Source organism: Varroa destructor, unplaced genomic scaffold (assembly GCF_002443255.2).
Source record: "Varroa destructor unplaced genomic scaffold, Vdes_3.0 BEIS01000003.1, whole genome shotgun sequence".
In the NCBI taxonomy this organism is placed as follows: Eukaryota; Metazoa; Arthropoda; class Arachnida; order Mesostigmata; family Varroidae; genus Varroa; species Varroa destructor.
The window spans coordinates 20,980,750-20,999,082 of record NW_019211456.1 but is presented as its reverse complement, the minus strand read 5'-3'; the positions used below and the strand labels follow the sequence as shown (position 1 = coordinate 20,999,082).

Sequence of the window (18,333 nt, the reverse complement as noted above, 5' to 3'; positions counted from 1 at the left end):
AGTCTTTTAAATCATTAGAGATTATAGAGACAGATAGCGTCAATGTAATAATAATACGTTTTAACGGAAATGGTTAGACAAATCCGGTCATGACAAAACCATACTAGTATTCCAGCTACAAGAATGAATTGTGTTCATTTATTTTTCAAACAGTTCGAGTGTTTATATGAAAATGGTTGCATAAATACTGATGGTAACTGTGTGAGTTGAGTGGCCAAAATACACTTTTTATATGGGAGAAAATAGAGTCTTTAGTCACTAGATGTATATGTAGCAGTATGATTTTATTAAAGTATTTTTATCACTGCGATTCACCCTTCATTTTCTCTTTAATTTGCAGAAATACAAATAATAAATATGATCTGACTCTAATAGACAATAAATGGATGAAGAAAAGCTATAAAGCAATAAATGGAAAATTCGGTAAAAATTTTCAATTAATTTACCATTTCAAAAAGATGCATTAAGAAGACGTTACACAAACTGTAGTGTTAAGTAAATAGAGAGAAAATCAGTTGACTAATCAGAAGAAAGCAACAACGCGTAAACGCGAAGTGAAAATAAATCTGGGTACAAGCACAGTCTGAATACAAAAAGTAATCTTGATAACAAGCTAGCGTTATTGTGGTAGTTATAAAAAAGTAGAAAAAATAATTTCAATGAGGACTAAATAGTACGGTATTATATTCTATTATTAAGAACAACGTGCGCAAGGGTATCAAGCAGTCTGTTAGAGTTAAAACTATAATACACCCCCCGGGGGTCGTTAAGCAGAACAGGTTACCTAGGAGCGATAATTTTTCTACAAGATGAGGTAAAACATGAATAGATAGCGCCATGAATTTCATTGCTGTGAAGACGACTTTTTTTTTTGTAGGGTTTTTTCCTATAAAGTGTCAATGCTTGTGCAGAAATTCGACATCAATTCGTAACTGAAGGTAATGAAGTCATATTGTCAACAACGGCAGGCCTACCACTATACGTGCTTATTCGATTAATTTGTCAAGCTTTGTTTGTATTTGTCAAGCTCATTCTAGATCACCTAACTAACCGAAAGCATTTTTCCTTGAAGAATTTTTCGTTTTTGGTAACACGCACAAGAAAACGAGTTTTATCGGCAAGAGCAGTTGGCAACCACGTTACTTCTGCGGCAGTTCAAAGCACGAGGGTTTTAAAATTCAACTTCTTATCTTTCAAATAATACTAGTCTAGAAGCCTTCCTATTGGGGCCGCTGAACCTAACTGGGTTGTGCACTCCTTTGTAGGACTTCATTGGCTTACATTGTGCTGATATTTTGAGCTTACTTCTGGTGCTACTTGTGTAACAGTAAAGTGCCGCTCGGTATTGAAAACACACTCATTGGTCGCATATGCCTTATATCAAATCGATACTCATTTTTAAAGACACTTTCCTTGTTAGATACTGTTTTCAATAAACTTATTAGATATTAAATGAACTGTAGAAGTAGAAGACCAGCAGAAACATTTGAAAATGATTATAAAGCCAGTTCACAATGGTGTTTTTAAATGCTTCTTGCTAATCATACAGATCTCAGTACAATATCAACAGGGTTTAATAGATCTACTTACATATTCGTGTTAACAGAATGAAGAATGACCAGTCATTATAGATATTAGCATTCGGATGGTATTACACGAAACAAACAGGGATAAGTGCAGATTTCCATATATATGTATTAAGCCATGTATCCAAATCGTGAAGAATTTTGGCGGGCTCTTTGTCGTAGGAGGTATGAATTCAGCCACCTTGTTTGGTACTAGACGAAAACCACTTTGTTCTAGAACAGAACAGTTTGAGAAAAGATAAATTATTGTCCAGTCTTTCCGTGCGAAAGAAACTTCTACCAAGATTAGAAATTTCCTTATTTGCCGGAAATCGACTGTTTACGTTATTGCCAGTTTCCATGCGGCTCTTGAGAAATCTGAAGAAAACATTAAGGAAAAAATCTGAGGATTTTCGATCGGGTTTGGATTTAAAAAGCTAGAAAATTCATTCAATAGGCTCAAAAAATTTAAAAAATGCTATACTTTATTTTTTGACTCAGAAATTAACCGCCGTTGGACAGAACGTCAAGTGGTAATTAGGTCGTTTAAATAAGCTACAATGCCAGGCCTTTCTGTTTTTTTACACTTTCGTCACTTCTGAATGTTTTGGCTATTTGGAGCCATGGCATTTTTGGGACCTTTAGTGTGCTATCGGCCTAAAAATCAATTACGTGGAAATTTTTTTCTGTAGCACACTTGAGCGACACTTTGATGAGTTTATATTTGCCAATGTCGCCTTATGCGCAAAAACTACTGAAAAGTTGTTTGCAGATTAAGGAACGGTTATTTTCGAAACGACCACAGATTTAGGTCCTGACTTCACCTAAATGGCTAAATGGTGGTTATGGTGAATAGACATATGTATTTCGGTCGATGATAGATATATAACGGCGCCATGCGAATGGACTCTACACTTGCGGTCCATTACATCCAGGGTTAATCTCACCACCAGCTCCTGCAGGTGGCTTTAGCGTTGCTTCCAGGGTCTGCTAGGGCATAACTTAGAGGCGTCATGAATCAAGGAGCGTTCGGAACGACCCCGGCTATGCTGATAGCGAAGTTGTTTAAGAGATCGCTCCTATTCATTAGAGTACTACGCATCTAGCGGGTGTCACAGAGCAAGTTTTGATACCTTTATCCTGGAGAAACGCTTTTTGATGGGGGCTATCATTCCAGGTCTTCCTAAGAGGTGTCAAAGATGCGTACTAGAGTGACAATCGTGTCAACTACTCCACTGGGGCTGCACCACCAAAATTAGAGAGCTTTGCGCGACTTTCCCCTGGGTGCCGGAGCTCAGAAACCTCAAACTGCAGCAAATTGGTGAATGGCAGTAAGCGAAGAGGCCCGATGAACGTCTAGTAGTCGGCTGCGAAGAGCAGGGTCATTTGAACAATCGATACCCGATGTTTTGCTTCCTTTGGATTGTAAACCGTATGAGCGGGACCATCGATGACTCATGCACACTTGTCAAACTTCTCGACAGAAAGGTTGTCGTTATACTTGATGCTGGAGAGGGCGTAAATATAATATTTACACGGTTGATGTATACGTTATGCGCGCATCATAAGGCTTTCGGTGCCCATATACTGGGGGGATGCCCGACGCGCCCCGCTAACAGTCTTGGCGGTGGTTAATGCTGCGATCGACAACTGATCGCAGAAGGCGTTTTTCATCGTTAACGACCATGCAAAGGATCTCATTCTAGGCAAGCCATTTGTGATGAGGGGGTTTCAATTTATAAAGACAATTACTCGCTTTTTGATTACTACTGTGGCCCATGGGGGAATTTGTTATACCATTGAGGCAACCCGTGTGGTTTGTAGTATAATGGTAGCTGGATGGAGCCCTATACTGTTCCTTGGGGGTTCCTATGCGTTCTTGTTCTTCGTTGTTGGATTCGTAGGATATTGTATGAACTGAGTCCGAAGAAATCGTGTTCCCTCAATGACAACGGATCTCTCAGGTTAGACACACGGTTTAGTACAGTAAAGCAGCGCAGTTAGGTCATAAAGGTCATTCTTTAAATACTATATGATGGACATTCTCGGCTTTTCGGCTATCACCAAATCGGCGGATTTGGTACAGAATGTGAACAGACGGTTTCGGAATTGGTAATGGCTTATGAACGCTCGGTTTGAAAACCGAAAATCTGTCTCCCAGATGTTCGAGCATCATACATACTACAGGTGAAGGTTGAATAAACAACGCTGAGGCTCTCCAAGAAATTGCAGGGGCCATTTATTATCGTGACCCGGGTGTCCTATATATATATATATATATACAAACAACAACTTAGCTTTTATTTGCGCTTTACTGCGATATAGCTTCTTATATACAGATCCAGGCAGTATTTATCTAGGGGTTATATTAATAATATCTGCCGTGCAGACCTTTGCATTTTTTTTATCAGGGTTCCTCAACATATTGCCGTACATTTTTCAGGTTCACAGTCAGCTACCAGCCTCGGCAATCCGATCGCTCTGTGGGGCAACTCGACACAGAACAATGGAGATTGCAATTTCTTGAATAGCCCCTCTATCTCCCATTCCACCTGTACCAGATAATCCGTGCCTACCTTACTTTATTTCGGGGCGAAATTTCTCTGGCCGGGCCGTGCTTTCATCTACCGTTGTGAATTCCGGGGCTGTCGTTGCGCATTTCGACGCAGTTCTCGAAGAGTTCTCTGGGCATGATAACCCGATAACCAAAAGACAGCTTCAGTGGTGTCTTTCACAGGCTCTAGCTAGTAAACATATCGAGCAAAAACATCAGTGGCAGTTTCTGGAGGAAACTACAACCTTCGGCGGCCAGGAAGCCTTGCTCATCTGTGACAATATGAAGTGTGCGTTTAACCGGACCATTGCGTGGGCAAATCATGCGCCGCTGGCACGAAGTGTTATGGATAACAAAGCTGTTACGCGCCTTTTGTGTGTTTTTCGTGTGATAACTTTTGCGCCCGGCACCGCTGTTAACTATTTTCTCCGATCGGTCTACGGCGATGTAGATAAATGGGTTGAATTTTAAGCCCAATACTGTTGTTTAGCATTGCTTGACTGGGATCAATTCAGTTTCTAGTAGTAGTATAGTATCTGTTGAGCGTGTATATATATACAGAGATAAAGGGTTTATTGGCCATTGGAGGGCTTCCATTTGACATTTTTTAAAGCAGTAAGGAATGTGCAAATTTTCAATTTGCGTATTTCCGTGAAATGTTTGTACAGTTGCGTTGCTTTAGTGGTTCTATTGACCACTAGCTTATAGTGAATCGAGAATCTTGTATTAAAAAATATATAGAACGCACTGCGCAATTCAAGGCGCTTTGTTTTGCGTACGTATTTCTTGCTGCATTAACAGACGTGAGCTGAAGACTGTTCCGTTGTGTAGATACTATCCGAAGGCTTATACCCCATAATTGCATATCTATATATATATATATATATATATATATATCCAGTTATGAGGCAATGTACTCACAGATATTGATCTCTTAAATGATAACAGCTCTTGGCATATTTTTTACGTCACTAGAATGACGCTCATTGTATAGCCACTTTTCAATTGTCCTGCAAAACGTAAAAGCTACAGCCGTTTATTTGTTGCCTGCAAAAGCACAAGGTGTTTCACTGGCAATGTTCCGTGTATTGAATCGTTTACCCTGCAAATACAAGAAATCATTGACCGCTCAATTTTAAAAAACGGTCAAGTGATTGGTAATGCGTATTAGAAACCGGTTCTATTTCACCGGTTAGGGCTTTTTTGTTTTAACAAAACCTAGTCTTAACCGCTGGCTAAAACTAAATGATTAAGCTGAGGCGGTCAGGTTTAACCTAGAGCAAATAACTAACATTGAATACTAACTTTAACTTTTATAAGCATTGATTGGTGACTTTACGAAAGATTGCAAGCTGTGTGTAAAGTCTACCGGCATAATTTCGAAATTCGAAAGGTAAACGAACAGTTTTTCGCTTATTTAATAACCGGTGCTTGTTGCTATGTGATAATTAAATTGGCTGTATATAAACGCGTCCACCTATGATCTATTTGGCAAATTAATTGCTGGCCATATCGTCACCTAATTCCTATACACATAGCACCTGTCTAGAATTTGGCTCATTTCGCTTTTGCTTGCCTCTGCAACACCTTAACCAGAGGCCATTAATATTAGGTCACACTGGGAGCTGCAGAAACTGATGGAAGGCTAAACGACTTATGGCCTACACAAAATGAAAAAGATCATATGTTTAGACGACAATTGTATACTTTTGACCGTAAAGAGACAGTATTTTCGCACTTGCGTAGTATTACTTTCTGCTTTTCAAATATGTCGGCTTCGATTGAAAGTAGAAGAAAAAAATGAATGAAAATAGGTTAGAGCACCTAAAAAACTACGTAAATATCGTATCAGATATATACTAGGTATAGGATAGGCACATGAGACCATTAAGGCTGTCACATTGGTCAGGAGTTGTTATTGTTGAAAAATGGATGAGCGACATGATTACATTATTGGCGGTTTGTTTGACTAAGAAGCATAGGTATTGCATAGTTGTTTTAACTTATAGAGTAGTCCTTATTTTTAATGGGTTTCGAGTAAACCAATAGGTCAAAATAATAACCTCTAGTGTTACGTTGCGTTCGCCGAAAACGCCGGAACAAGGCCGCTTTCCACACAATAGTTCATTGAGTTATTGCACCTAGAGCTTATGATACGACCACATTTTTTTATTAAATAAGAACATATTTCTATATGGCTATGTAGAGAAAAAAAAAGCAAATCGTTTTTACTTCTAAGAATAATGTATGGTTCATTCATGCGTTTGTTTTTTGTCGTTGGCAAATGATTCCACAATTCTCCATATTCCATAAATAAAAAAGTTCATATTAATCAAGAACACAGTCTCAGTCAACATATCGAATTCGTGCGCCATAAATGCTACAACTTATTTTTGCTTCATCGACGGGGAGAAACGTTGCAGGCTCTTGTTACCAGAACGAAAACTAATTCGGTGACGGGATTCACCTTTCAAAAGCTGATAGATAAAATGGGAAAAGGTATCTTTTTCGAGTGCTATATACGATCTTGGAAGCGCTGCATGCATCCTCAGCAGTGGTGGCGATGCCACATCTGCAGTGTAGAGCTACTGGGTAAGCGTCCTTTTATTTGAGAAGGCGCATCAAATAAGACAATTTACAACTGTTGGAGTAAAGTGAGTAAACTACAGTTTCGTTCTTGTCCACCTTCTCTACCACAACTATGCGTGTTTCTCAGATGATTTGCGATTTGGCCGATGTGGCAGCTCACGATGACTGAAAGTACGTATGAAATCTCTATATGAAAAACGCCGTCAAGACACCACTTTCTCTTTTTTCTTCTTTATCTCATCTTATCCGGACTGGCAGTCGAACATTCCTGCCAGTAAGTACTACATAACAATGATGGGGCGACGAGAAGAACGCCACACGCGCGCGTCAACTTAGAACGGAGGGATACAGCACCCTTGGACAGATGTCGAGCAATAAACATTAGCCATTGAGTAGCCCACTGTGACTGCTGTCTACTGCGTGCCAATTATCGTCCGTTTAATGCCCAGTCGCCATCTGCTGGTTATCGCCTACCGTGAAGATCTTTCGCACGATAGATAGTTGCTATTGCTAAACGACTATACAGCCAGCGACAAACAGTCCATTTTTGCTTGGTAAATGTTGCGCTGAGAAAACGTTGCCACCGCTAGTTGTCAAAGACCTTTTTAGAACCAGAAACGAAGGAAAACTAGCGGCAAGCTGGAATAACTGGTGCTCGTGCTCGCAACAGGCTCCCTTCGGTCTCATCTATTGATCGCTGTTGTTCTTAACGTTAACGGTAACTAGTTCTATCGTGAATAATCGAGCTTTGCTGATGAATCGCATTGGAAACGATATCAATTTAGCGTCTAATCTGTACAATGCATCAGCGCGTTGACAGGCCACGACCGCTGAAGAAAATGAGGAGATTTATTGAGGTGTCGACGTTTTTGCTAGTGGTGACAATAGAATTAGGCTCATGCATAGAGGATACTGCGAAAGCTGGAAGCGGGCCAACGCTACAATCTGGTAAGCTTAACCCATGCTAAGCATGCATCAAGGACTTCTATACGCTGATGTTTATTCTGCTCTGTTGAAAGCTGTTACCAATGAACCCAAGCCACTGTAAGAGATTGTCAATGCATTAACTGACGTCTAATTAATTTAATGGATCGTTTAATTTAGCTATTATCGAATTCACAAGGTCTATAAGTAGCTCGCAGGATTGGCAAATGTTTGGTAACGATTTGCCGAGCAACGACCCGGAAACGTCAGCTTTAATATGTCCCTGTATTAACTATAATTTGAGGTAAAAGGTCGCTTTAAAGAATGATAAAAAAATACTGTTGTATGACCCTCTAGTGTGTGTCACTTTTAATACGTCTGATCTCTTCACTAAAACCACTACATAATATATACTAGCTTTGTCATGGATATTTAGGGATTAGTTTGGCATCTGCTTCCTTTTGCAGGATAGTTGCATTATCGCAATACATGGTACACCACAAATCCCAACGTTTGCTTACCGTTTGGAGTTGGCTATAAATCGTAACGTAGTTCAAGGAGAGAAATTTTAAGCTTCGAGACTCTAGCCTAGGTTAAAGATCTAACGAAACGGAACTAATGTTTAGGTCTAAGGGTGCACATTTATAACCACACAAAAATTTATCAACGTTCATTTGTAATTTTTGCGTTTGTGTGTCCTCCCAGTTGTTGGCTATTCAGTGGGATAAGGTTATCAACGACGGTACCCAATAATAAAGCCTCATGCCTTCTATAACAATGGAAGTGTCCGTAACTATAGTGTTTATAGTGAGTGTATAATTAGTAAAGCAGATGGCTACCAAGTCGGACTGAAATAGTTAGGCGAAAAATCCACGTCAGCATATCAAGCATCGGCTTCTGCCGCCCTTCAGGGCTGGTACTTTAGATAGTGCGCTAACTATCCTATCGTTACCGTTTCGGAAACTGTGCGTGTCTTCACGGCCTCCAGTATGTTCCGCAGCAAAATGTTTTAACGTAGTACGAAAAAAAGATCGAGGTGGTTCTGTGAATATTATTAAGGATTTTTATATTAAAAATCCTTTACCTTTAGCTTTATATAAAAACGAAAATGATCAGTCAATCCAGTGCCTTAAAAACGAAACACTTCTGAAGCATTTTCTACAGGCTGTTGGGTATACAGTTTAATGCAGGCACCTATATAATGCATTTAACGGCGTAGGTACCGGACGTAAAACTCGAAACGACCTAATAGCTTTTTACATATGGTTCTCTTTCAGGGGGTCGTCGCCGTAAGGATCCAACAGCTGATTTGCCTGACTTTTCACGCGATGAGCTTTTAGCAATCCTTGACCTCATTGAAAAGTCTGGAGATCCTTCTGGAAAATCGCCTGTTAACTCGCCAACCAAACGTCCGGATTCTGTGCATTTCCCACCACATCACCCCATAGAGACGCCAACAATCGAACCTCGCATGCCTTCAGATCTTGTTACTCCTGACCCATCGAAGCCCTTTGCACCTGAGCTTCCTTTTAGACCGCATCCTGCGCCGACTGCAGACCCCGCCTTTTATCCAACACCAGCTGTACCAACTCCAACCGTGCCACAGTATCCGCTGCAACCAACTCCACCAAATTATCCTGCACCGCCGCCACCGACAACGCCCAAACCTAAGAAGAGTTTTCTGGATAAGTTAATTCGCGGCTTCATGAAAATTATCAGTCCCCAGGCAGGAGTAAATAGCCGATCAGCCGTTTCAAGTAGTCAGGGACCTCCGAACTTCTTTGCCAGTTTCCTTCAACAGCTGCAGCAGACTTATCAGAATTCACAGCAACTGGGGGCCCAACAGGGAACGTTTGCGGCTTCGACCCAGGCAGCAATCCTCGATAACTTAGTAAAACGCCTTCAAGACCAAGATAACGAGGGAAGCCAGTTCGTAGTCAATCTCGTGCAGACGCTGAAATCTAATAAAAATCCGGTAAATTCTGATACAGCTAGTGGTCCCGTCAACGCGCGTACCGGCGGCCAAGCCGAACAATTACTTGGTGCGCTTCTCAGAGGAATTGGCAGCCAGCAAAGTCAAGATACCCAGAACGGTCAGGGAGGCGGGAAAAATTTTCTTCAAACATTCCAAAGGGAGCTGTTTCGTTCGTACAATCCTTCGGCTGGACCGACAGCGCAAAAGTCTGCGACTGATGTCCTACTTGACAGCTTTAAACAATTTCTTCAAAATGCATAACGTGTTGGATCTACCTAACCTTTTGGTTCACAAACTGGGCAATCCGACGAATGGCAGTACTTGATGTTTGGATTACCTCCTAAAGGGTTTAAAGCTTGCCTAAGTTGCTATGTTTAGACTACTTTAGTGCAATGCTATTTATGCAGATTTAGTTTTGAATGGCTTAAAGAGTGAAGTGTACATTTGTGCACGAGAAATAAACCTTTGAGTTCTGAGACAATGTTTACTCTGGAGGAAAGCGCAGTATAAATACCGTGTCTGATAAGTTGATCATAGCTCTAACGTATCCGCGTGACCGGTTCAGTTTTGCGAAAAACTTTTTTTTTTAAAAAACTAAAACCTTTTTGACGTGTCCCTCGCACTTTGCACGTGTTTTTAGGGGTACAGGTAATAATTAAAAAAATAACGGGTCGTTGAAGAAGTATTGATCGTTTTTAAGCTAACATAGTAAGTATTATTTTCAACCATAGAAATAGAAGCTTTTGTGGTTTAAAATAATACTACTAAATTCTATACAACCTATGATATCCTAACATTCGTGACAACCTAATTTTTTTTTATTAAGGATTAATTTTTATGAGCTAGCCGAAAAATTGCGACATATATATTTACATTCCTCTGTTGAAATTATGTTAACACCATCAAAGAAGTTCAGCAGAGGCTGGACCACATAATATTCTCGTACTGCAAGACCCAGGCTATACAGCAGATATATTCAAATTTCCCATGCAAGTTCTATCATTTTTTTTGCCGCGGAGCGCCTTGTTTGGCGTCAGTCTGAGCTTTGCCACGAGGCACGCTTTTTTTTTTCTTGCACACGATTCTTGTGATCCACTTTTCATAACCCGTGATTAACTGCGTCAGAAATGGCCTGGCTTTCGCAATTCGATCTATGATTAGGTAAGTTCTTTTGCGTTAACATTCAGACATCGAATTTTCTCTTGTAGCCAACTTTAAATGATATGATCAGAAACGATTTCGTATTGGAAATTTTGTCTTTTAGCTGCTCTCAGCTGTCGCAAGTTTCTGTAACTAGTCGATTATTATGAGAAACATTTTTCATATGGAAATTTTCAGAACAAGAGCACTGATATTATCTCTGAGTTCAATAACGCTTCGTAATCATGAACAGCACAAATGCTTCATTTAGTATTCTAAATACGCTCCGTGTGTATATTCATTTTCGAAATGGTATGGTTTGCAATTTACTGATTTCGTATTTTCTGAAGTTAAAATTAAATATATTTTGACAAAGGCTGTAGTATTATAAGTTACTTTATTGGTAGTTTGTGTTTCAATTAGTTTCTTATTGAGTCACCCTTTCAGGGATCTAGGCGTGATCTTTTTAGATCTATCCGGCATGCTTAGCTGGGTTTTAATTTATCGCTGTCTCTGATAGTAATCGGTGTACTGGGTGATCACGATCGTAGATTACTGAAGTTTGTTTCAATTTCCAAGGAAATTTATAAACAAATTAACTATTGTTTTCTGTGAGACTAGACGACACTGCGGTGAAACCGGTGGGTAAATTGTTGCATTACTTTAGGTACAAGGTATGACCGTTTGGAGACTTTAAACCAGTACAAGTTTGACGTTAGTATATAAGGTCGCGTGACTAGTATATAAAGTCCGCCAATTTTACGTATTACAGAAACGTAATTCTGGTCTGAATGTTTGCTTATTTATTTGTGCAGGCGGAGTCTTATCGCGGGCTGTGTAGTGGGTTTGATTTTTGATATTAGGCTGTCTATATCCTTAGTTTAGACCCGGGCATAGATAGATAGACAGACAGACAGACAGACTCCGCTTTGAAATGGCTGGAAACCAAATGGCTGATGTAATGCGCAACGTCGATACCGGACGTAAAGCTCGAAATATAGAACCTGTCTGGGATTATATAGAACAGAAATACAGACCTGAAAATTGCGCATCGAGGTTTTTTATTAACCGATATCTACGACGGAATATTTTAATGGTTCATGACAGACGCAATCGGCGAGCAATACGATTTTCCCTAAGACTTACTACATTAATGATGTATGTCTATACGAATCTGTCTGCGTATGAGGTGCGTGGCCTTCTTTACCGTCATTGTTGAAATTTTAGTGCCATCTGTATCTAGATAGAGAAACGACAGATGGACCCATGCTCAGAGCTGGAGTGTAAGGAGAATTTGATGACGCATTAGATGAACGTCGGTTTCTGGGGCAAGCTAGAAATATCAGCACGGGCCAATAAATGCTTCTATCGGACAACTAGCAATTGATTGATCGTGGTGTTCAAAACCAAGCAAGATAATATGCATATGACATAACCTGTATTTCAACGGAGAATAGGATGAGAACACCGAAAGGCAAGGACCGAATAGTAGGACAGATGTATTACCGAATTCAGTTGATACAGTCATTAAACCTGTTCCTATATGTTTTCAAAGCAGTTCCGATCTTTATATAATTCAAGAATTCATTTGGGAAATTATTAGACCTAGGGGCCTATCATGTTGAGCAATCAAAATTACACTATTGGTGGAATAACACTTCTGCCAACCACCGTTAGGACGCCTACATTGCGTTTGCTTTATTAAGCAGAAAGTTACCATATTTCTTTATTTTAATTGGCATAATTTTGAATTTATGTTCGGTTTGCTTAATGTTAAAAAAACAGTGGTCAACACTTAAAGAGAAGAGTTAGATAAAAAAAAATCAATCTTTCTTCCTGTTGTTAGATATTAGTGAACGTTCCCAATGAAAATTTAGACAAAAAGGATCCGCTAAAAACAACGTTGAACTAATATCTCTCTTTCGTCACCTAGTGCACTGTTACTTGTCCTTCCGGCTTTTGTGCATTGCAGACACTTTGTTTCGGAAAAATAAAATATTATTAGAGTGTAAATTAGCAAGACAAACGAACGCTTTATGTTCCCATTTCCCCTTACAGGCTTCGTCAGTGTACAGCATTACATTTACGGTGATAGATTATTGAAAACAAGAAAATGGCTTTTTTCCCTTACAGTGATACTGATATGATTTTATCTCGAGTTTTCAAAATGGTGGCAACAGAAGCGGGCTCAAATCTGTGGCAGTCGTTCCAAAGACGATGCCGGTGGCGACTACAGCCGCGTATAAAACGAGGGCCCAGGTCGCCGATGGCAGGCGCCCTTTCCGCTAGTCAACCCGGTTACACGCGGCGAATACGAGCCGTCGTGTGAACAGCGAAGAATCAGAGAGAAACAACGAACACACGAACACATCCTACGGCAGCAGCAGCAGCAGCAGCAGCGACGGCGTTGGCGTCGCCGATGCCAGACTCATCCAGTATCTTTTATAGAGGCACATAGACAGACAGCCGAAGAACAAGTTGCAGCGAAAACGAAGCCATTAACGGCTGCGGCGCCGCTACGCCAAAACGTAGATATCAGAAGTGTTTACATTTGTCGTTGAACGCCTTCGCTGTCGCTCAGCTGGTGGTTAGTACGGCCACTACCGTCACTGTTGCCATTGCAATTCAGTTGGTACTATTTGATCCTGTTTTACTGTTAGAAGTCTGTCGTCAAAAAAGAAACTCGTTGTCGGTACTGTTATGTACCGGGCGTCGCTAGGAAGAGCCAACACTGTCCCAGAATCGATGTTCCTGCGGTAGCTACGCCGGTGAATAGAGCGGTCTATTGCGAAGCCGTGGCAGGTCGCTACCGCCGAAGAGTGGTGCGAGTACACGTTGAATCATGGCAAAGCACAGTTCTACATCGTGGACCATGGGCAGATGCTAAATAGCCATCGGTGGGTAGAAGTCAAAATCATCTTCATTGCGTTAGCACTCTACGGTTGTCGGACGAAACGGGACTGAAGTGACCGGGTATCTAATTATAGAAGTAAGCCAACAAACTCCGCGCGTCGTCATTGATTATTGCACGCATCTATAGAGAAGAGGGTGCCTACCAGGGATCGGGTTAACAAGAATCAGGATGGGAACGCGATTCATACTGCTGTGTACTCTCATATACATAGTGGATTCTGCATCGACGAAGACATCCTTAGCTGTTAGAGGTAAGTTTCCAAAGCCGTGTCTTGGCATAGTGTTTTTTTTTTGCTCCTAGGCAAATCTTAAGGAAATCAATACATAATTTCCGAGCTGGTGGCTAACGGTAAGTGACGCGTGTTTTCCACCTCGAAGGTTCCTTAGAAAGCTTGCTAGGTAGTCGTCATATGACATAAAACGGAATCATTTGGAAACTATATGAAGTAAATCACTGTATTTTTTAGTTAGTGCACAGATATTGATAACAGCGTAATTAGGAAAACTAGTCTAATAGATGTTATCCGTTTAAAAAGTCTACCCAGGTTCATAAACTGTGTACGCGTATTGTTTAGCATTTTTTTTTTTATTGCGTTGACTATATTAGCTTTCTATGGAAGCAATTCATTATATGACAACTGCTCGTCGTAGCGGTGGGAATTTTCTAATAAAACGGTCTTACTACCAGTTCATTTTTTTTAAATAATTTTATAGGCGAATTTTATAGGCTAATGATATTAAACTAACAGTTTTTGTATCTGGCATGATTGTTTACTAACGGCCGAGTCGTATGTATGACGAATGCATAGATCTGTCATTGCCATCATAAAATTTAATCTCTGTTTCAAGCGTATATGCTATCTATGTCGAGTGGCCCAAAATGGTATCCTTTACCTTATTGTAGGTTTTTCTAAGCTCACAATGCAGAAGACAACAGCTCTTTTGCGAATGATCAGGCATTATAGCTAATCGACATAGGCTTACTTAGTAATGATGTTCTCCGTATTACTTACTTGGCCCCCAATTTTTGGGGAGCTTGGGTTTGATTGGCATATATCATGTCGACACAAGGTTGTTTCGGCAGTTCAACGAGAAACGACGCCGCAGACGCCCTTTTTCCATCAGATATACCTATTATTAGAGCCCGAAATAAAGGTTTTATGATGTAAACAAAACAATGGAAGCAGTCGAGAGATTGAATGGCAAATTATGGGTCCATTAAAGTAATGTTAAAAATAAGGCTTATAGTCTTGTCTTTACAAACATGGTGTGAATTCTTATTATCTTCAAATTTATCGGTGTATTTTTCTTTCTCTGGCTGCCTCAATTTTACTTTTGGCTATCGGTGACTTGGAATATCCACGGATATTCCAAATATTCGTGAGTGCTCAAGACGTCCAATATGCAGACGTCTATTTCCACAAACAGATTATAAAACGAATAATAAAATTAAACTAATAGAAATGATCTTTCTTTTTTCGCACCTTCCAGAGATAGTTGAAGATGTCACCGGCACGCCTTCCCCATTGGATCTTCTTTACCAGGCTGTCGATGATGACCTTAACGCGATTTCTTTCGATAAACATCCATCTCTCCAAGGAGATTCTCAAAATGGTTACGACAAAAACCCTGCTCAGTCAGACGGTAATGCGGAACATGTCCTGCGGAAAGTTCAATAAATAGCCTACTATTGTGGCGATCCTAGTAAACAGGACATCGTTTTAGCTGTACCTAACGCGAAGCAAAGCTTTTATATCTATTGCATACTAGGAAAACATCAAAAATCTTAAATCGAGGACCTCATTGGACCACTTGTCGAGGAGTATCGAAATTGATGACAAAATATATGCGATGGACTAATTATTTATGAGCATTGTCTTCGATGAGCAAACACAATTCAAAGTGATTCGTTTTTTTGCTATTTTTATATTATGACGTTTAGCTAAAAACGTTTAGCATAAAACCTATTGATACTGCAGTGTATTGCAATTATTTCAGAAGCTTAGAGTATATACACCCTAATAGTACACATTTTTATATATAATATACTGTTGATAGGGGTGAAGCGGTTCTTTTTCGCTGCAAATAAGCGGCCATGTTTGGCCTTAAGCATGAAAAATTGCCTTGAGAACATAAATTCGAAACCGATGTAAGCAATAAATTCTCGAAAATTCTATTTTATATGGGGTTTACAGCATTAAGAAAATAAATATCATTTCTCATCACTATCCAACAGAATCAAGCACTACAGCAGTAGAAACCACGCGCTCTATGGACTCACTCGGAGTGACCCCTAAAAGTGCTTCGACAGCCACTGAATCTTCTTCGATAGTCGCTACCTTGACAACAACATCGATACCTCAAGAGTCTTCGCACTCTCGCTCAACTACAGCCTCACGCTTAACATCAACTGAGCGACTGGGCACCATGTCGACGATCTCTAAAAATGGGGTCTTTCTTAGCACTAAACACTCGACTCGTCAACCGCAAGACCACGCCCATCAAGATGATGATAGTTCTGAAGTCGAAACGACCTCAATTGTGGACATCAAAAAAAAGCCGGCAAATTCAAAAAAAAAGAAACCCTTGAGACCGTCGGTATGGGATACCGAAGACGAAACAATCGAAAAAGACATTATTACGGTAACTATTTAATTCATCGACAATTAATAGATTTGACAAAAACCAATAACAAATGTACTAATTGTCACTTCACACCGAATATTTCACGGTATTCATGACTAAGTTATAAAACTTAGTCATGAATTAAAATGTATGACCCCTTAGCGGAGCCTTTTTGCTTGTGTTGCATTCTTCCTGTTTCGTTAGATACATTACTAAGTACTTTTATATGTAAAAGAGACTGATTATGTTAACCGTTGTTCACGTTTAGAAAATAGTCCACGGGGCCCTGCGAAACCATGAACGCATGCGGAACCGAAATTTGCGTCGTCTTCTGAGAAGGTTTCAGGTGCTGGCTTTTCGCGCAGATCTATCAGCTGACGAGTTCCATAGGTTCATGAGACTGGTATCTGAGTATACACCTTCAAGGTAAACTTTTTCACAGCTTTAAACTTCAGGGTCTAGCTAGAACTCTAACAATGAACGGCGCTTAGAATCGATTAGAAAAAGTATAGAAAAGCTCACTTAGCGAAAAAAATCAAAGACGGTATTGTAAACATCATGGCAAAAAAGTTTGGAGGGGCTATTAAATAAACGAACACGCGAAGATTTTCTCGTATATGACCTCATTTTTATATAATAGAAAAAAAAAAACACTACTTTTATCAGATTTATATCAGTCGTGTCACTGCGTTAGCGTTAAAATGATGTAAGTTCATCGTCCCGTCACGTATTACCACTAAGTTTTAAAATATCTTTCCATAACTTTTTTACTATTTATTTACTAGAAAACAGTTAATGATAGTTCATCTTTTTTTTGTATTGGTCGAAACATTAGGATTCCCACATTCCTGCTTCGTAAGAGTGAACGGCGTCAATTCCAAGAAGCCAACCGCGTTCGCTGGCAGCATATTCGAGACCAAATGCTCGGTCAGGCTAAGGAGAACGCGCGAGCGGAAGTTGTTGAAATGTTCCTTAAAATGGTTGAAAGAGATGGAGCGCTTCGGAATCGCTTTGGAAAACCCCGTCGAACGCACATGTGAGTGGAGCGACAACCTTATTTTGTTTACACATCTACAATCTATTTTTTTTGTGTAATTCTGCTTTAGGTTTTGCCATCAGTACAAGGCATCCCAAAAATAGCCCTAATCAATTGTGTGACGTTCACTCAGCGAACGGGTATATCGATATATTCAATTGCGTTTATGGGCGTTTTTGCGCTTTTTGAAGGACTACTCATTAGCTGAATCGATGTTATTAGGCGACATCTATTCCCATCACGGTTTTATTTAAACAGGAATCTTGAGGAGTTTCTGCGTCGCCAAGCTCCCCTGATGCGTAGACTTCTGGTACCATCTCATATCGATTACCATCCACTTATGTAAGTGTTCCTAGTTGCTAAATTGATCCCTTATCCTACCTGACTGTTAGCAATAATTATAGATTAATAACTAATCAGAACCAATTTATTGGCAAAACAACAGCTTTGCAGCATAACGAACAACGATTACGTCTGCGATCTATATTAGTTAGTACTTATTTTATTTAATAAAGGCATCGTATGCGATATCAGAGACTATAGCTACTATACAGATACTATACACTTCAGTGCGTCATTCAAGCATGATCATTTTCCCCGAATTTTGGTTTACTATGTCTCATCCGTCTATTTGGAAATACCTCTCAGCTTTTCGTACTCAACAGTTCTCGTTTGCTGTCTTCACGGAACACAATCGGGGAGGGGGGGGGGGGGAAGCAAATACAACTTACATTTAAGACCAGCTAACTTTGTTTAGGATACAGAACTGAGGTGCAAAACACGAGACCTTTCCACGTGAATTGCGCGTTAATTATACGACGCAAAATAGTAAACATGTGTCTTTCTGTTTCAGTCGCGAAATTTTAGGAGGAAAAATACCGCCATCACCTTTCTTTACGCGATGCTGTGATTTCTGATCTGCTGCGAGGTATATTTGGATATCCAGTGCAAAATATTTATTTACATATAGATTAATCAATAAAAGAAGAGTTTATTTATTAACGTGTGTAAA

General features: G+C 39.9%; 2 protein-coding genes and 1 long non-coding RNA gene across 3 annotated transcripts in view; 2 read left to right on the top strand and 1 right to left on the bottom strand.

The window, feature by feature from the left end:
- Positions 1 to 14,793, bottom strand: part of LOC147756663 (uncharacterized) — a 25,963-nt gene extending 11,170 nt beyond the window's left edge. Inside the window, exon 1 of the long non-coding RNA XR_015323723.1 lies at positions 14,674 to 14,793. This is a non-coding gene — a long non-coding RNA (uncharacterized LOC147756663). The remainder of the gene's footprint in view (positions 1 to 14,673) is intronic.
- On the top strand, positions 6,794 to 11,142 carry LOC111247501 (uncharacterized). The gene is made up of 2 exons (XM_022798474.2): positions 6,794 to 7,656; positions 8,910 to 11,142. The coding sequence occupies exons 1-2, from the start codon at positions 7,509 to 7,511 to the stop codon at positions 9,866 to 9,868; spliced, it is 1,107 nt and encodes a 368-aa protein (XP_022654209.1). The 5' UTR covers positions 6,794 to 7,508; the 3' UTR covers positions 9,869 to 11,142.
- LOC111247500 (uncharacterized) lies at positions 12,917 to 18,333 on the top strand. The gene is made up of 7 exons (XM_022798470.2): positions 12,917 to 13,911; positions 15,152 to 15,304; positions 15,897 to 16,303; positions 16,554 to 16,711; positions 17,121 to 17,321; positions 17,580 to 17,663; positions 18,175 to 18,333. The coding sequence occupies exons 1-7, from the start codon at positions 13,830 to 13,832 to the stop codon at positions 18,236 to 18,238; spliced, it is 1,149 nt and encodes a 382-aa protein (XP_022654205.1). The 5' UTR covers positions 12,917 to 13,829; the 3' UTR covers positions 18,239 to 18,333.